This window comes from Anastrepha ludens, chromosome 3, assembly GCF_028408465.1.
Source record: "Anastrepha ludens isolate Willacy chromosome 3, idAnaLude1.1, whole genome shotgun sequence".
Taxonomy (NCBI): Eukaryota; Metazoa; Arthropoda; class Insecta; order Diptera; family Tephritidae; genus Anastrepha; species Anastrepha ludens.
In genome coordinates this window covers 109,716,393-109,733,020 of record NC_071499.1, presented here as the reverse complement: position 1 = coordinate 109,733,020, position 16,628 = coordinate 109,716,393, and the positions used below count along the sequence as shown (strand labels likewise).

The window sequence follows — 16,628 nt, the reverse complement described above, 5'->3', positions numbered from 1 at the left end:
CTACACACTGGTAGCAAGCAGAGGTATATCCAAAAACTATTTGGTTTTGTGAACAACTGGTGGTGTATCAAAAATGTGTGTGAAATGTGTAAATGATAGCAATACATATGTTCACGGAGAGAAAATTTGAACGTAATAACAATGCAGAGCACCTAAAAGCGACCGCGTCACGCAATGAACAGTGTTATGGTATGTTTGCAATTACAATGGATGTTTGCAGTTACAATAGACAACATGTCACTTGAAACTATACTGTGCCCTAACACCAAATCTGACCCAAAATTCGTAATCAGCGACCCCAAAAACTCCCTAATATCAAACTTGATGAGTATCCAACAAGTTTTCGAAAAATATGTCCGCCATTTTGTATCCGCCATATTGAATTTCTCAAATCTGACCTCAGATTCGTAATCAGCAACCCCAAAAACCTTATAGTATCATGTCCCATCTTTATACATTATGTACTTTGTTGAAAAATGAATTTTTTCCTGAAAATAGACGATTTTTTCAATTTGTTTATCTGTAATTGTTTATAAATTCACGCAAAACAATTTTCTTAGTTTCAGTTACATTCTTTGATATATGGATTATCATATAAATAAATTTTCTCGGTCCCATTTTCATAAATATGAAATCTGTAGAGAAAAGTTGAGAAAAAAGAAGGTGGGAACCTGGCTTCCCACCATGCTCCTAAGGGTTAAGAATTAAAAAAACAAAATTGTTTTCGTTTTCGTTTATTATAAGCCTAAAAACATAATTATTTAAAAAAGTCAAAAAAGTTTTGCTTGGCAAGTTTTTCTTTCAATTTCAATATCTTGAAAATGTATTTGAAGATCGAAAAACCAGATTCACACCACTCTTTAGCGTCTTGTTTTGGGTGATAGACTCAAGTCTCATATAGAGATTATCTTCACTTTATCCTTTCGCAAACGCTCTAAATGTTGCTGCGAAAATCACTTTCGAATCCTTTTTTGTTCCAATTGTTAGCGAATGCGGCACCTATTGTGCGCACAGCTTTCTGAAACCCAATACTTCAGTCAAAAAGTTGCTTACACATACCAATGTGATGTCTAGGGCTTTTAGTAGTAAATCTCTTTCAGTCACTCGACGATTTTCCAATACGATATTCTGTATTTTCTCTAAGATTTCTTGTGCTGTTGCTGTATTTGGACGTTCTTGACGTGTGTCGCCTTCAAGGCTTGTTCGACCGCGTTTAAATTCATCTTTCTACTGTACTAATTGATGCCGAATAGTCCTTGCACACTTTCAACATTCGTTCATAAATTTCCTTTGCTTTTAAACCTTCCAAAAATAAAAATTCAATCACTGCACGATAATTGATTTTTTCCATTGTAGAAAGTACTGTAACGTGTTGGTACTAAATGGCTTGTAGAGTTATATTTTTGATCTCCTTGGTTTAAAAGAAAAACACTTTTAATTTTTTTTTATTATTAACACTTCACTTTATTAACACTTCACTTACACTCTAGCTATCCTAAAAACTAACCGCGCTTAAGTGCTTTTTTAGTGACGACTCTTTCAGCTGTATCGTGCGCACGATTCGTTTCGGCAAAGTGCGAAGCGTCGGCATACAGAAAAAGTACTTAAGCAAGGTGTGGGATAGTCACAGCGGCAATAACCAAAAGTGACTTGACCGATGCTGGCGGCTAGAGCTGGGAATCCATCGATGGTTGCTCCACTCGATATTTTTTCCATCGATGGAAAAAACCATCGATACTATCGATGGTTCCATCGAAAATTTAAACGAGTTATTCAACATATATATTTTGGTGTCGTTTTTCAATATTACAAAGTTTCAAATATTCAAAAAGGGTCAACCAAAAGTATCAGAACTCATGACCTTGTCTATAATCATCGATACGAATTATCTAGCGTATAATTTAACTACTATAAGTTAGCCCTTTATAAATTAATTCCATCGAAAATATATTAAAATGATTTTAGCTTGTAATTTGTGAATGTTCTTTAATATAAAAACAAAATTTATAGTTTCAAGTTAAACTTGAAGATAAAAAAAAGGGTGACTTCTCGTCCTAAGTCCAAAAAACGAAAACAAAAATCTCCCTAAGCAAAAACAAAACAAAAAGCGATTTCCAAACTTAATGCTAATGAGAGGTCCTTATTGTACTATGCAGCGGATAGCTGCTACTCTTAAATACTACAAAACAAAAGGCGATTTCCGAACTTAATGCTAATGAGCGGTCCTTATTGTACTATGCAGCGGATAGCTGCTACTCTTAAATACTACAAACAAAAGGTGATTTCCAAACTTAATGCTAATGAGAGGTTCTTATTTAAAAAAAAAAAAAATAATTCGTTCCAATATCACAGTTATTTTAAAGTAGCCATTGATTTTTGTTAATAAAAATCAATGTGTTCACTTGTTTAGGTTTTAAACATGCTCTCCGTTCCGTCACAATAGCTCCTGTTTTACTAAATGTGCGCTCTGATTCAGCTGAACTTGCTGGTATACACAAGAATTTTATTGCGCATTGTCCAAGTGCAAATAAATGTTCCTTGTTAATCTGTATTGTAGAAAGTACAATTATGAAAGTTGTTAAAAAAAACTACACTTAACTTACCTGCCAATATTGGAGCGGATCGCTGTCATGAAGAGCATTGCGCTGCTCCATATATTGGCGAATGGTAATAATTGAGTCCGGCCGTGAACTTTTGTTTTTTTCTTTTATTTTTCCTGCCATGCATTTAAATAAAAATGGAGTCTCCTCATTCCTTGGCAGTTCCTCTGTGGAATTTTTAGATCTCACGTCCTGTATTATATTATGAACCTCTCCCTCCAACATCAACATGGCCTGCTGGGCATTTGACGGATTTTGGAAACCCTCCTTTTTGAAGCGTGGGTCAAGAAGAGTTCCAAGGCGTGGTACTGATCTCTTCTCATATGAGAAGAGCCTTTTTTTTACGTTGCTCTGTAAAAACTCGCAAGTTTCTCTCCCTACAGGTGTTAACATCTGCTCATGGAGCTCTTCCAAACTTTGCGATAAGGCGAAAATTGCAGGAGCAATTAATGAAATTGTAACGCCCTTTGCAGCAGACGCATGTTTTGTGGCTTTTTCGAACGGTTCCAAAAGCGAGCACAAGTCCTTCAAAATCCGAAATTGATCCTCTGACAGTGGAATCGGAGCATTATGGCATCTTAAAAGGGTGCCAGTTAGGGGCTCTCTTGTCCGCAACACTCTCTGAATCATTTGTAATGCGCTGTTCCAGCGAGTAGGGACCTCTTGCAATAGAGAGCAAGGATTTTCGGTGCCTTGGGCATCTTTGAACTTTGCATAAGCAATAGCGCCACTCTTAAAATAGGACACTATTCTTTTTGTGATTTTTAAAACGTTTTGCACATTTTCCAGATTTAAAGCATCTTGCACAACAAGATTAAGAGTGTGCGCAAAACACGGTAAGTGTTTCTTTTTCAATAATTCGCACGCTTTAATCATAGATGCTGCGTTGTCGGTCACAATGGTGTGCAGTTTGTCGAACACTTTCCACTCATCGCATATTTCACGCAATGTGTTGGCAATATTTAGACTTGAATGGTTTGTCTCATCCATTAGTGGCTTTGTAGATAGCACTGCCGTCTTAAGCTCGAAATTTAAAATAAAGTGACACGTTACAATTAGATAACTAACATTTGCACGAGATGTCCATGCATCTGTTGTGATAGCGCACGAGTCAACGGAGTCAAGAATGCCCTTCAATTTCTCCGTCATACTCTCGTTCATATTTTTAATATGCGTGTCCCGCAGAGTTTTTCGACAGGGCATGACGTATCTAGGGTCCACCACCCTCATCAAGTTTCTAAGTCCAATATCTTCGACAACGCTAAATGGTTGCAAATCCGTTGCGACCATTGCAGCAATGGCTTTGTCAATTGCTTCCTTTTTGGAAGATGTTGGACCGTAAACGTCTGTCCGTGTAAAATATCGCTCTAACTGAGAAGACGTAGTTTCGTTATTAACTTGCTGGGCAAGAGGGTGGGCCCGTTTTAAGTGCTCTAACAAGTTGGACGTGTTTCCGCTTGTCTTATATTCTTTGCCACAATAATGACATTTTGCAAGTTGTTTGGTTTGCAATTTGTCAAAATGTGTCCACACTGCGGAAATACACTTTTTGCGCTTAGGCTCCGGTTCAGATTTTGAACAAGATGGTTCATTTGATGATGTTGGAGAGGTATCATGATCTTTTTCTAAAAAAAAAAAAAATTCTTAAAAATTGTCCTGTAATTGTTTCTTTTTAAAATGCTTACGGGATGAGGTCAAAAACTTGTCCATTTTACCAGAGGAACTGCCAGGGTACTCTAATAGAATAAAAGTAGACCTCTATGTAAAGAAAGGCAGAAAAAATTAATAATAACAAAATCTTACTATATATTGCAATTTACTTACACACGTGTTGGAACCAAAAAGAAATTCGATATATCGACATCGAAAAATTTCCATCGATTTATCGCACTCCATCGGTTCCATCGATAATATCGATGGTGCCATCGATGGTTTTCCCAGCTCTACTGGCGGCCAGCCATCGCCGTACAAACGTACATATATGTACAGTGGCTCACAGCTTATTTTATGCAGTGCATAGTCTCAAATCCCAAGCTTTATAACTACAAAACTAAGAAGAATTTGAAAAAGAAATTGGTACCATTAAAAAGATAAAAAACTCAAATTTAACAAAATAACTTCATTTATTGTGAAAATATATATTTAAATAACTTTAAACTACGAAAACCAAAAATACTGGTTAATTTCAGGTCACAGCTTATTTTATGCAGTTACTTATAATTATAAAAAACTTAATATTAAACATAATTTGAAGTATTTTTAATATTTGGTATGATAACCCTTGTTGTCTATAACAGATTTAAGACGATTTTGCATTGATGTCACCAGTTTTTTTGTAATATCTGGCGAAATATTCGTTCACTCCGTTTTCAGCGCCTCCTTTAGGTCGTTTTTGTTAGAAATCTTATGTTTCCGGATATTAGTTTCTAGTATAGACCACAAGTTTTCAATGACATTCAAGTCTGGCGACTGTGGCGGCGGCGTCATCAAGTGAGGACAGTTATATATTAGCCAGCTTTGTACAATACCCGCTTTATGCTTTGGATCGTTATCCTGATAAAATCGAAAATCTGATTTTATACCCAGATCCTCGGCACTCTGCAACAAATTATCCTTCAGAATCTGTAGGTATTTAAATTTGTCCATTGTTGTCTCAATAAATGTCAACCTCCCAGTACCAGCAGCCGACATGCAGGCCCAAACCATGACGCTGCCACCGCCATGTTTCATTGTCGGTTTCAAATTTTCTTTATTGAGTTCCTTATTTGGTTTTCGCCAAACATAGGACATCCCATCCGAGCCGAATATGTTGAATTTCGATTCATCTGCGAAAATAACAGAATTCCAGTACTCTGACGTCTCTGAAACATGCTCATTGGCAAATCTAAGTCGGCAAAGTCTATTTTTTGGGCTGATAAAAGGTCTTTTACGTGCTACTCGGCCATGAAAATCGTGTTTGCGCAGAATACGGCGAACAGTTTCCACACTACATTGTTTACCGAGGTCAGATTGAACTGCAGAGGTCAGTTTCGGAGCCGAGAGTCGTGGATTAGCTTTAATCCTTCTTACAATAGTTCGCTCATCAGTGTCACTGAAAATTTTGTTTGGTGGTTCCCTGCCCTTATTATGTACACGATTTTCATGGACGAAGCGCTCGATGATTTTTTGTACTGTAGGGGCGTTAATGTTAACTATTTCTGCTATTTTTCGCTGCGATTGGCCGTTTTTGAAATGGTGAATAACCAATTCACGTTGACCTATCGTTGTTCGCGGACCCATTTTATTAATCACATTAATTGACACTTCAAATACTAAAATCAAACTAAAAAGCGAATACAAAGTAATTTTATAAATAAGCGATGATATTACATACGCCTACTACTCTTAAATAACGTAATATTTAAGTACCGTTGTACAAAGAAGCGACTGCATAAAATAAGCTGTGACCTGAAATTATGCAGTATTTTTGATTTTGGTTGTTTTATGTTATTTAAATACATATTTTCACAATAAATGAAATTATTTTTCTAAACTTGAGTTTTTTATCTTTTTAATGGTACCAATTTCTTTTTCAATTCTTCGTTATAAAGCTTGGGATTTGAGACTATGCACTGCATAAAATAAGCTGTGAGCCACTGTATGTATGTATCACACACATGTATGTTTGTCGACCCGAACACCATGCCAGTACCGCTGTGTTAACTTAGACAAAGAATCAATTGTCAGATTGAAATGAAACTTCACATATTAGGTTGGGGAATAAGTTCCTAACGTTTTTACCGAAGACTTTTATTTAAACAAAAAACAATAATTTATTAATAAGTTAATCAATTATATATTCGTCTCTTCCCAACTCTCTCTCTTTCCGCCAAAAATCGCCTGGTCTGGTTTCAAAGAAGTTGTTGAGCTAGTTTTTAAGGACCTCTTAGTTATCGAAGGTAACGCCCTCCATATGGTTTGACAGGGAGCGGAAAAGATGGTAATTGGCCGGTGGAAGGTCTGGAGAATACGGCGGATGCTGCAGAACCTCCCATTCGGGCTCTTGGAATGCGGCTTTGACGACTTGTGCAACATGGGGCCCGACGTTGTCGTGAAGGAGTGTGGTTTGACCATGCCGATCAGGATTTTTCAGTCAAACAGTCTCATTCACGGTGTAGCTGGGCAATAATGTAGAGCTCCTTGTTGACCGTAGGACTCTTTTCGAGCATTTCCCAGTGCGCCATGCCCTCCCAGTCCCACCAAACACATATGATCTTCTTTGGATTAAGATGCGGCTTGACTCTCTGCTTGGGCTTATATCCTGGAGCCACCCACTCCTTTCTTTGCTTCACATTGATGTATAGGCTCCATTTCTCATCTACCGTGACGATTTGGTTCAAAAAGCGCTGTTTATGACCGCGTGTTGCTCGCTGGCGGGCGAGATGTTGACAAGTAATTTGAAAGCGACTTTCTTTGTTTCTTTTTTCGTTGATCCGGGAGGGACCCAAGCTCCCAAGCTCCAAATTTTTCGGTAAATCCCATTGAATGAAGGTGATTGAGAATCATTTTATGAGCGCAGCTAATTTTTTCCGCCAATTCATTACTGGTTTGGCAACAGTTCTCCTTAAAAAGTGATTTGAGACGTTCTTCATCGAACTTAGAAGGCCTTCCGAACCGGGAAGTGCCATCGACGTCAAAGTCGTTATTTTCGAACTTTGCAAATTATTTCCGTGTTGTAGATTTGCCTATGACACCTTCTACATATACGTCGATTACATATTCTACCATCTCCGAATCCCCGAAGCTTAGTCCGCTGCTTAGTAAACATTTTTCATTAAAATAATCTGCAAACGACTCCTCGTAATTCCAGCTGCGTTTCTCGAGCGACGTCGTATAACTAAAAGGTAAAAAGTTACGATACTCATCTTGCGTTATGGTAAAACGGGGAGGAAATTATACTGCACAAAGCGAAATGTTGTAGCAATTGCATGTAACCTTAACACATGTTGCTTGAAGTTGAGGACTTACTATTTCTTCGTCAATTGTGTATGTTGGAGCTAGAAGCGTTTTTCTAGCTCTATATTAGAAAAATTATTAACCTTTTATTTAGATTTATTTGTAAGTTATCTAATATAATGTAAGTTATAATATTATATTATAATCAAATGTATTAAAGTACTGGTGCGTTGAGCGGTCAATCGAAGAATGAATATATTAAAAATCCTTTAGCAGTAGGTAGGCGCAGTGCTGCCGGACGACCAAAACAAAGTGAAGTGAAAGGTCGAAAAAAGTGAAGTATTTTCGAAATTTTCGCAGTGTTTAAAACTCTTTATGGACAATGAACCCCCTTAAATAAATAAATATTGGTTATGTTATTTGCAAGGATTTTTTTGCAAATCACGCAGTACGATTTACCTTCTTTAGTATCAAGCCATCTATGTAAATTTTCCCAATGTGGACGGAATTTTTGTTTACAATTTTTGGACACATCTTCGGAGGCTGATCCATCTGATTCGTCAGAAGAGCTGATACTAATATAATATTAGAAATATTAGTTTTTGCAATCAAATTATTAACGACAACTTACACTGATTTACTAGATACTGGAATTGTTGGCTCCTTTCTTATTGCACCATATTGCGTGCCATCTGCTTTGACTAAAAAACTAATGCGTACAATTTAAGATATTTGTATCACACGTACATTTAAACCATGTTTTTTCTTACCGATCCATGATTTTACACCCAAGAAAACGAGAGTTACGATATGCTTTGCTATTAAAAATAAAGCACACTTTTTGAAACGAAAATACAATAATTTGAATGAAAACTTTTGTAAAACTATGACGCACTTGTTTTCCGGGAAATAAATACTCCAAACCAAATGAAGACAAAACGTAAAATCAGTTGAAGCCACATAGTGGTATTTTTCGAATGTGTTTGTATGTATGCATACAAATGCACAACTTCTAATTAATTGGCATTGCCAAGTCAAGCAAACAAAGCGAATAAAATGACAATCAGTCACAATAGTAAATAGGGTTTTCGAGCGTTCAGCAAATTCATGTTTACCCTATGAGTGGTAATTAATTTGAAATAGAAATATTTATGAATTGGGATATTGAAATAACAAAGTATTTAAAAAGTGAAGTGTTTTTTTGTTGAAACAGGCAAAAAGGGAAGTGTTTTTTTGAACGAGGCAAAAAATGAAGTATTTTTCGAAAGAGGAAGTGGTGGAATATTTGGAAAAAAGCGAAGTAAAATCTTCCAAACGAAGTAAAAACGGCAGCACTGGGTAGGCGATGGCGAAGAATGGTGGGTGACGAAGACGAAAAACAAAACGGTGATGTATGGTGGTGTGATTTTCGCTGCAGCTACTACGAGTGGGGGCGTGATGTTTGTCGTGCCGAAATTACATTTTTTATGCACGCACTTTTGTATTGGCTCTCGATTAGCGGGACATCTAATCGAACGAAGAAACTGACCTACCGCTAAGTATAGTGAACTCAGTGCACTGCTATGGTTCTGTGTCTGCACCGCTAATGTGTTGCGTTGTCCCAGTGGTAATTTTTCTGTTGCGTTATCCCAGTAGGGATTTCTGTGTTTCAACAGTGTATTTACATAAGTCCTGACTTAATTATAATAGCTGCTCCCCCATGGGCTTTGCCATCAGGGTGGTTGCTGTTAATGATACGTAGCCTCTTATTCTAAAATAAAATCGCGTTGTAAAGTAAGTTTCTGAAATAAGCATGGCGTCGATATTGTATGTGGATAGAAACATTTCCACTTCACGGATGTGGTTTACTAAACCATTGGCGTTCCAGACTGCAAGCTGTAGGTTTACTTGTTCATTAGCATTGTCATCATATTTATCAAGTTGTTTGTAATTTCTAATTGCTTACTGAGAAGTGTTTCAATTTTTTGCAACGTATTGGGCTCATTTCGTTGCTCGGAATAACCTTTCAGTGCTTCCGCATATGTAACATTTCCATTTGCTGCGTTATAATCAGTCAAGTTCTGCTGATAATGTGATCTATCAGCTCTTGTTTGGTATTTTTGACTATTGTTTCGATTAAAACTTTTTCGTTGAACTAATTTTTGGTAGATATTGCAGCCTTTGTAACTAGCTGGATGGCTTTGAAGGCAGTTAGCACATTTTGCAGGTAAATCTTTACTTTTAGAACATTGAGTACTGGGATGGTCAAGCCCGCATCTAACACATACAGTAAGTCTTTGTGTGCCCAAATTGTTGACATCGGTGACACTGCACAATGTCATTCGATTTTCTTGGAGGCTCAACGACTAGAGCTGGGAATCCATCGATGGTTGCTCCACTCGATATTTTTTCCATCGATGGAAAAAACCATCGATACTATCGATGGTTCCATCGAAAATTTAAACGAGTTATTCAACATATATATTTTGGTGTCGTTTTTCGATATTACAAAGTTTCAAATATTCAAAAAGGGTCAACCAAAAGTATCAGAACTCATGACCTTGTCTATAATCATCGATACGAATTATCTAGCGTATAATTTAACTACTATAAGTTAGCCCTTTATAAATTAATTCCATCGAAAATATATTAAAATGATTATAGCTTGTAATTTGTGAATGTTCTTTAATATAAAAACAAAATTTATAGTTTCAAGTTAAACTTGAAGATAAAAAAAAGGGTGACTTCTCGTCCTAAGTCCAAAAAACGAAAACAAAAATCTCTCTAAGCAAAAACAAAACAAAAGGTGATTTCCAAACTTAATGCTAATGAGAGGTCCTTATTGTACTATGCAGCGGATAGCTGCTACTCTTAAATACTACAAAACAAAAGGCGATTTCCGAACTTAATGCTAATGAGAGGTCCTTATTGTACTATGCAGCGGATAGCTGCTACTCTTAAATACTACAAAACAAAAGGTGATATCCAAACTTAATGCTAATGAGAGGTTCTTATTTAAAAAAAAAAAAACAATTCGTTCCAATATCACAGTTATTTTAAAGTAGCCATTGATTTTTGTTAATAAAAACCAATGTGTTCACTTGTTTAGGTTTTAAACATGCTCTCCGTTCCGTCACAATAGCTCCTGTTTTACTAAATGTGCGCTCTGATTCAGCTGAACTTGCTGGTATACACAAGAATTTTATTGCGCATTGTCCAAGTGCAAATAAATGTTCCTTGTTAATCTGTATTGTAGAAAGTACAATTATGAAAGTTGTTAATATAAAAAAAACTACACTTAACTTACCTGCCAATATTGGAGCGGATCGCTGTCATGAAGAGCATTGCGCTGCTCCATATATTGGCGAATGGTAATAATTGAGTCCGCCCGTGAACTTTTGTTTTTGCAGCACCATTGCAGCAATGGCTTTGTCAATTGCTTCCTTTTTGGAAGATGTTGGACCGTAAACGTCTGTCCGTGTAAAATATCGCTCTAACTGAGAAGACGTAGTTTCGTTATTAACTTGCTGGGCAAGAGGGTGGGCCCGTTTTAAGTGCTCTAACAAGTTGGACGTGTTTCCGCTTGTCTTATATTCTTTGCCACAATAATGACATTTTGCAAGTTGTTTGGTTTGCAATTTGTCAAAATGTGTCCACACTGCGGAAATACACTTTTTGCGCTTAGGCTCCGGTTCAGATTTTGAACAAGATGGTTCATTTGATGATGTTGGAGAGGTATCATAATCTTTTTCTAAAAAAAAAAAAAATCTTAAAAATTGTCCTGAAATTGTTTCTTTTTAAAATGCTTACGGGATGAGGTCAAAAACTTGTCCATTTTACCAGAGGAACTGCCAGGGTACTCTAATAGAATAAAAGTAGACCTCTATGTAAAGAAAGGCAGAAAAAATTAATAATAACAAAATCTTACCATATATTGCAATTTACTTACACACGTGTTGGAACCAAAAAGAAATTCGATATATCGACATCGAAAAATTTCCATCGATTTATCGCACTCCATCGGTTCCATCGATAATATCGATGGTGCCATCGATGGTTTTCCCAGCTCTATCAACGACTACCATAGCATTATTAATATGCTTCAATTCATAAATTGTTTTGTTGTTAGAATTTGATTCAATATCAACAAAAAACGTTGGTAAAGGTAGCTTGGTATGGCGACTACGAATATTGGCAATATTCCTTACTTTGTGTCCAAGTAGTTCTAGTGCAGTTTTTATATCGCTGACATCAGTTGAGTGGTGCAAATTTTTAATAACAACTCTATAAGCTCTTTCTTGTTTGAGTTGATACGTGTGAAAGATAATATTATTAGTTTTCATATGTTTAACTAGAGTTCTATAAGAATCCACATTTTTTAGCATAATTCTTACTTCCCCTCCCCTTGCTGCTTTGTAGTTGTAATCCGTATGAGGAATAACAGAGTTAAATATAGGCGGTGGTTTTATGATTGCCTCTCTCTGAGAGGTTGTTTCTTCAATTTCATTTTCGTCTTGGTTGTTGTTCCCGTCTGCAAACACAGCAAACCTGTTTGTATTTGATGACGTAGTTATGCTTTCGTTTTGTTGTTGTTGAAAAATTTTTTTTCTTAGCACTTCAGGAGAAGAGAGATTACTTCTTTTAGCTGGTTGGGCACATGTTGTCACAGTCTGCCATTCTGTTTGGTACACTTCACTTACATCCATTGTACTCATCCATGTAACTCACAACTACCTCTCAGTGATATATTTTTACTTTTTTTTTTTTTTAAATAGGTATACACATATATTTTATTGTTCTTTTTTGCAAATGCTTGCGAATAGTCTATTATAATTGAGGTGTTGGAAAACTGACAGCACTATGCACTCGGTTGTTGATCGTTCCGCGGCTCAATGCAGACTCAAGTTAAGTTAACTAAGAACTATTGCTTAGGGGCTAATTACTCTTGATTGGTTAGCTGAGAAAGCGGCTACGGCATACATATACATAAATATACAAATAAGTAGGCGTTAAAAACTATTTATCACTAAAAAAATTGCTTAAAAACGGGAACTTTGAATGGCAAAGGGAAGGAAGTAGTTTTAAGCAATAAAAAATTAAATTAGAAATATATAGTAGGCGTTTTTATTAAAAAACAATGTTTATTAGATGCTTACTTTGACTTTTTTTTTTTTAATATCCACGTACCTAAATTATTATTTTTAAACAAAACTAATGTTAAGTTTAAGTGATTTAAGTAAATGGAAAACTTAGCAAGACTTATCATAAATAAAACTTAACAAAATAAAAATTGTAAAGTAAAATAATGGAACTATTTGATACAATACTTTTACTTAAAAATTGTGATTAGAATTAAGTAATAAATATTTCAATATTTTATTGAAAGAAAAAAATAAAAAAATATGTAAATATAGTGCGCAAGTTAGGCGACCTTACCAAAAAAAAACAAAAATTTTTCATTGACGAAAAACTAATTTTCATAAACTTGTGTCATAAATAATTATAATTAAGCTTTGAAGACTACGAGTCAAGTATGGTAAAAGTCACAATTTCGTTGCACGTTGTTATCTGAAATCGGTTGAAGAATAGTAGGGATATTCATCTAAATGTTAAATAAAATCAAACGTTTACTCTCCCTTTTATATTAAAACACCACGGGAAATATTATATTTATATATTTCCATTAGTTAGAGCTGATTTCTGCCTTCACTTAAATTTACGCACTGGAATCGTTTCTTAAATTTAGCGTTTAGATGAATAGCCATAATTTTCCTATCTGAACACCCATAATTTTAATAAATGATGAATGAATGAAATGAATACCCATAATTTACAATTCAATTATTTCGAACAAGCAATATTTTTGTGTTAATATACAAAAAGTAAAAAGTATGTATGTATATTGTGTTTATATAAAAGAAAAGTGAAAAATACTGGGTAAAACCCGTACAATTGAGTTTTCTCAAAATCACCTTAAATAAAGTTGTACCATTCGTCTTAATTTGTCATGATGTATTAGTGGTTTAAGCATTTTTTTGTGATACAAAAATAATAAAATTTGAAATAAAATGCAATATATAACTTTTAAATTATTTTCGGAATCTCAAAGAGGTATGTATTTGATTCAAGAATGATATATTTACATATATATAAAATATTACGCAATCCCATAGACCTTTACATTACTATAACATCACATCGGACATTTGGCTCATTGTTATTGTTCTAGCAGCATAAACATTCCCCATGCATGTATAGTAAAGGGGATTATGCAGCAGTGTCGGTAACGCTTTACGTACTTCGTTCTGATTGGTTGAAGCCATTCAATAAAATTCGTTTATATATTACTCTTGCCACTCTGCCATTCGCGAGAAGCCAATAAAGAGTGATCAATTTAGAGCAGCGCTGTTCAGAATGAAAAATGAGAGTGTATAAGTGAGAGCGAGAGAATGGGAGCAGCCCAGTAGGAAATTTAAACCAAAATAAATAAATATTGGATTGGAGTAGAAAATTTGGAACGTTATGTAACTCCTTATATATATTTGGGTTTGTAAATCTATATTATATCTCTAATAAAATCTTTAATATGAACACTTTCGTGGCAGCTTCTTAATAAAAGTACATTCGATTAATGACTTGATGTTAAACTGCGGCGCTACTTGGAGCAAATGAACTTTAAGTCCGAAAAAATTTTCTCACAAAACTATGTTGTGGGAAAAAGTGAAAGGCACTGATAAGATATTCTTTTCAATATTGGATATAATGATTCTTCTAAATTTTTCCAGAATTCAATATTATCTCCGTGTGGTGGAACGTTTTCGCTTTGCAAGATGGTTAGCTCGGACTGAATTGCAAATTCGTACTTACTTATATCGCATTTAAAGGGGTTTTCAAAGATGTGAAGAAATGGTTGAAAACAAACAAACTCCTGAAATCTGTCTTCAAAATTTTTAAAGAATGGGTATATTCAGAAACGCATTATAATGCGCAACGTACTTTTGCAGTGTTGGCAATGCGTTCAGAAATGCAAATATGGCAGTACTGCAAATGCATCGCGTTCCAAAACGCCATTTTTGTATCAAACGTCACGCATTATTTGCAGGAAAAATTTTAATACTGCCGCTGAGTACGCTAATATGATGTCTGATGAAAAGTGAGTATACAACTAATCTTTTTAGCTTTTAATGCAAAGATATGGGCATTTCCACAGAAATGTCAACCGAAGCCAAAAAATTCAAAGTCTATAAAATTATGTTGTTTTAACAAATTTTTATAGGGAATCTATCAAATGTAACTAATGTAAACAAATTTTACATTTGTACAAACCACATTTTGAAATATTCGAATGCAAAGTCGAACCAGTGCAAAAGTTCCATTTTAAACATTTCTGTTGCATGTTTTGTTTTAATTAATGATCTTGATAAGATATATTATGCCGTGACATTTGCTTTTTTAAATCTCGGTTTATATGTAAAGAATGTAAGAAAAATGTAAAAGGAACGATGCGATTGCCAATTACGGTAAATTTTTTCTTTGATTTACCGTATAACTCGATGTCGCGTGCGACATTGAAAAAGAACATTTGTTATCAGTGAGTCGAAGGTATTTGTACAATTTGCATCAAATATTAGTAGCAAATAGATATTTTTATTGCTAATTAAATAAACAAAACTTTGCTGGAAAATAATCAGAGCTTTGCTCTTTTTACTTATTTAAAGTTTGTAGCGTGCGACATCGTAAGTGCAAAATGTACAGATTCAAAATAAATTTTCGTTCGAAAATATCTTTATTAGTATATATAAATACAAAATATAAAATTTTTGAATGTAGATGAGTAAAAACGGCGGCGAGAAAAATAAGGCGAACTGTAAACGGTGGAGAGAAAGGCTAAAGGATGATGAAACAAAATTACAAAACCATAAATTAAGAAACAAGGAAAGAATGCGGAAAGCTAGACAGACGTGGAGAGCACTGGCTGAAGGCAAGGAAGATATAATTCAAGAAAACCGGAAATATAATCGCATACGACAACGAGAGAGGCGCCAAAAACTCTTAGAAAATGGAATGTCATATGCACGTCAAAGCCAAAACGCATCTTATGAATGTAGACAAACCTTGGCGAAAGCTGTTAAAAAAGTGGAGAAAGCGATGCCAAAAGACATGCACAGAAGGCTAAAAGTTCTTGAAGTCCTGGTAAAAAAATATAAGCAGTTTGAAGAAAAGAAAAACGTTAACCAATCCAACAGAACCGTACCAGAAAGCTTAATTAATGCCATCAATGCTTTTTATCAGAATGATAATATTAGTGTGCAAGCTTCGGGAAAGAAAGACGCCATTATAATTGAAGGCAAATTAGTAGCTAAGCGCTTTATGTTAATGACTAGTAATGCCAGTTCTCACGGAAAGGGAGCCGTTGATGAAGTTGGAGCCGTCATTAAAAGAAAAGTGTGGCAAATAACAAAATCTAAAAACGTTGTTTTACCAGATGCACTATCGTTTTATCAATGTGCACAAAACAACTCAAATGGAATTAAAATGTATTTTATGTCATCTGCTCAAATTGAAAATTTGTCTCTTCATTATAAGTTGGACGATAAATGGAAGGAAGTGAAAAATATTCCAGGTATATCCCAGTTGCATTCGTTTTGTTGCGATGGCCAACAGTTAGAAGCAGCTAGGACTGCATATTCCATTAAAAGAACTTTATTTGACATTAGTAGTACTATTCTCAGTTAAGTTAGTTTCCGTTCTTTATTTTTACATAGTATATAAGATTAATATACTTATTTTTGTTTTTCTTTATTGAAGATATTTTGTTAAGTTTATAATTTTGGTTGTGAAAATAAATATATTGAATATGTTAAAAATCATTTATAATCATCTTTTGCATATCTAACTACATAAAAAGTAAAAAAATAAACATAAAAAGTATGATGGAATAAAATCTCGCATGCGACATGTCGCGTGCGACAGTGATTAAAATTAAATAAAAAATAAACTACTTAATATTTTTGAATAAAATAAAAAGCATTATTAAGATACATCAATGCATAACATTTAAAAATTAGTCGCATTAATATATGTATTTCTTCAGGTTTTGCTGAAAAAAGTGTT

The 16,628-nt window shown here is 34.8% G+C and overlaps 1 protein-coding gene across 1 annotated transcript; it reads right to left on the bottom strand.

Moving 5' to 3' along the window:
• Positions 1–2,748: 2,748 nt before the first annotated feature.
• On the bottom strand, positions 2,749–4,355 carry LOC128857658 (E3 SUMO-protein ligase ZBED1-like). The gene is made up of 3 exons (XM_054093406.1): positions 4,286–4,355; positions 2,824–4,225; positions 2,749–2,767 (listed from the first exon to the last, which is right to left on the bottom strand). The coding sequence occupies exons 1-3, from the start codon at positions 4,308–4,310 to the stop codon at positions 2,749–2,751; spliced, it is 1,446 nt and encodes a 481-aa protein (XP_053949381.1). The 5' UTR covers positions 4,311–4,355.
• Positions 4,356–16,628: the final 12,273 nt, after the last annotated feature.

Bases quoted from the DNA above. Each gene is read 5' to 3' on its own strand.
- LOC128857658 (XM_054093406.1), bottom strand. From the start codon at position 4,310: ATGGACAAGTTTTTGACCTCATCCC. The intron at 4,226-4,285 runs GTAAGCATTTTA...TTTTTTTTTTAG, and splicing joins CAAGTTTTTGACCTCATCCC to AAAAAGATCATGATACCTCT.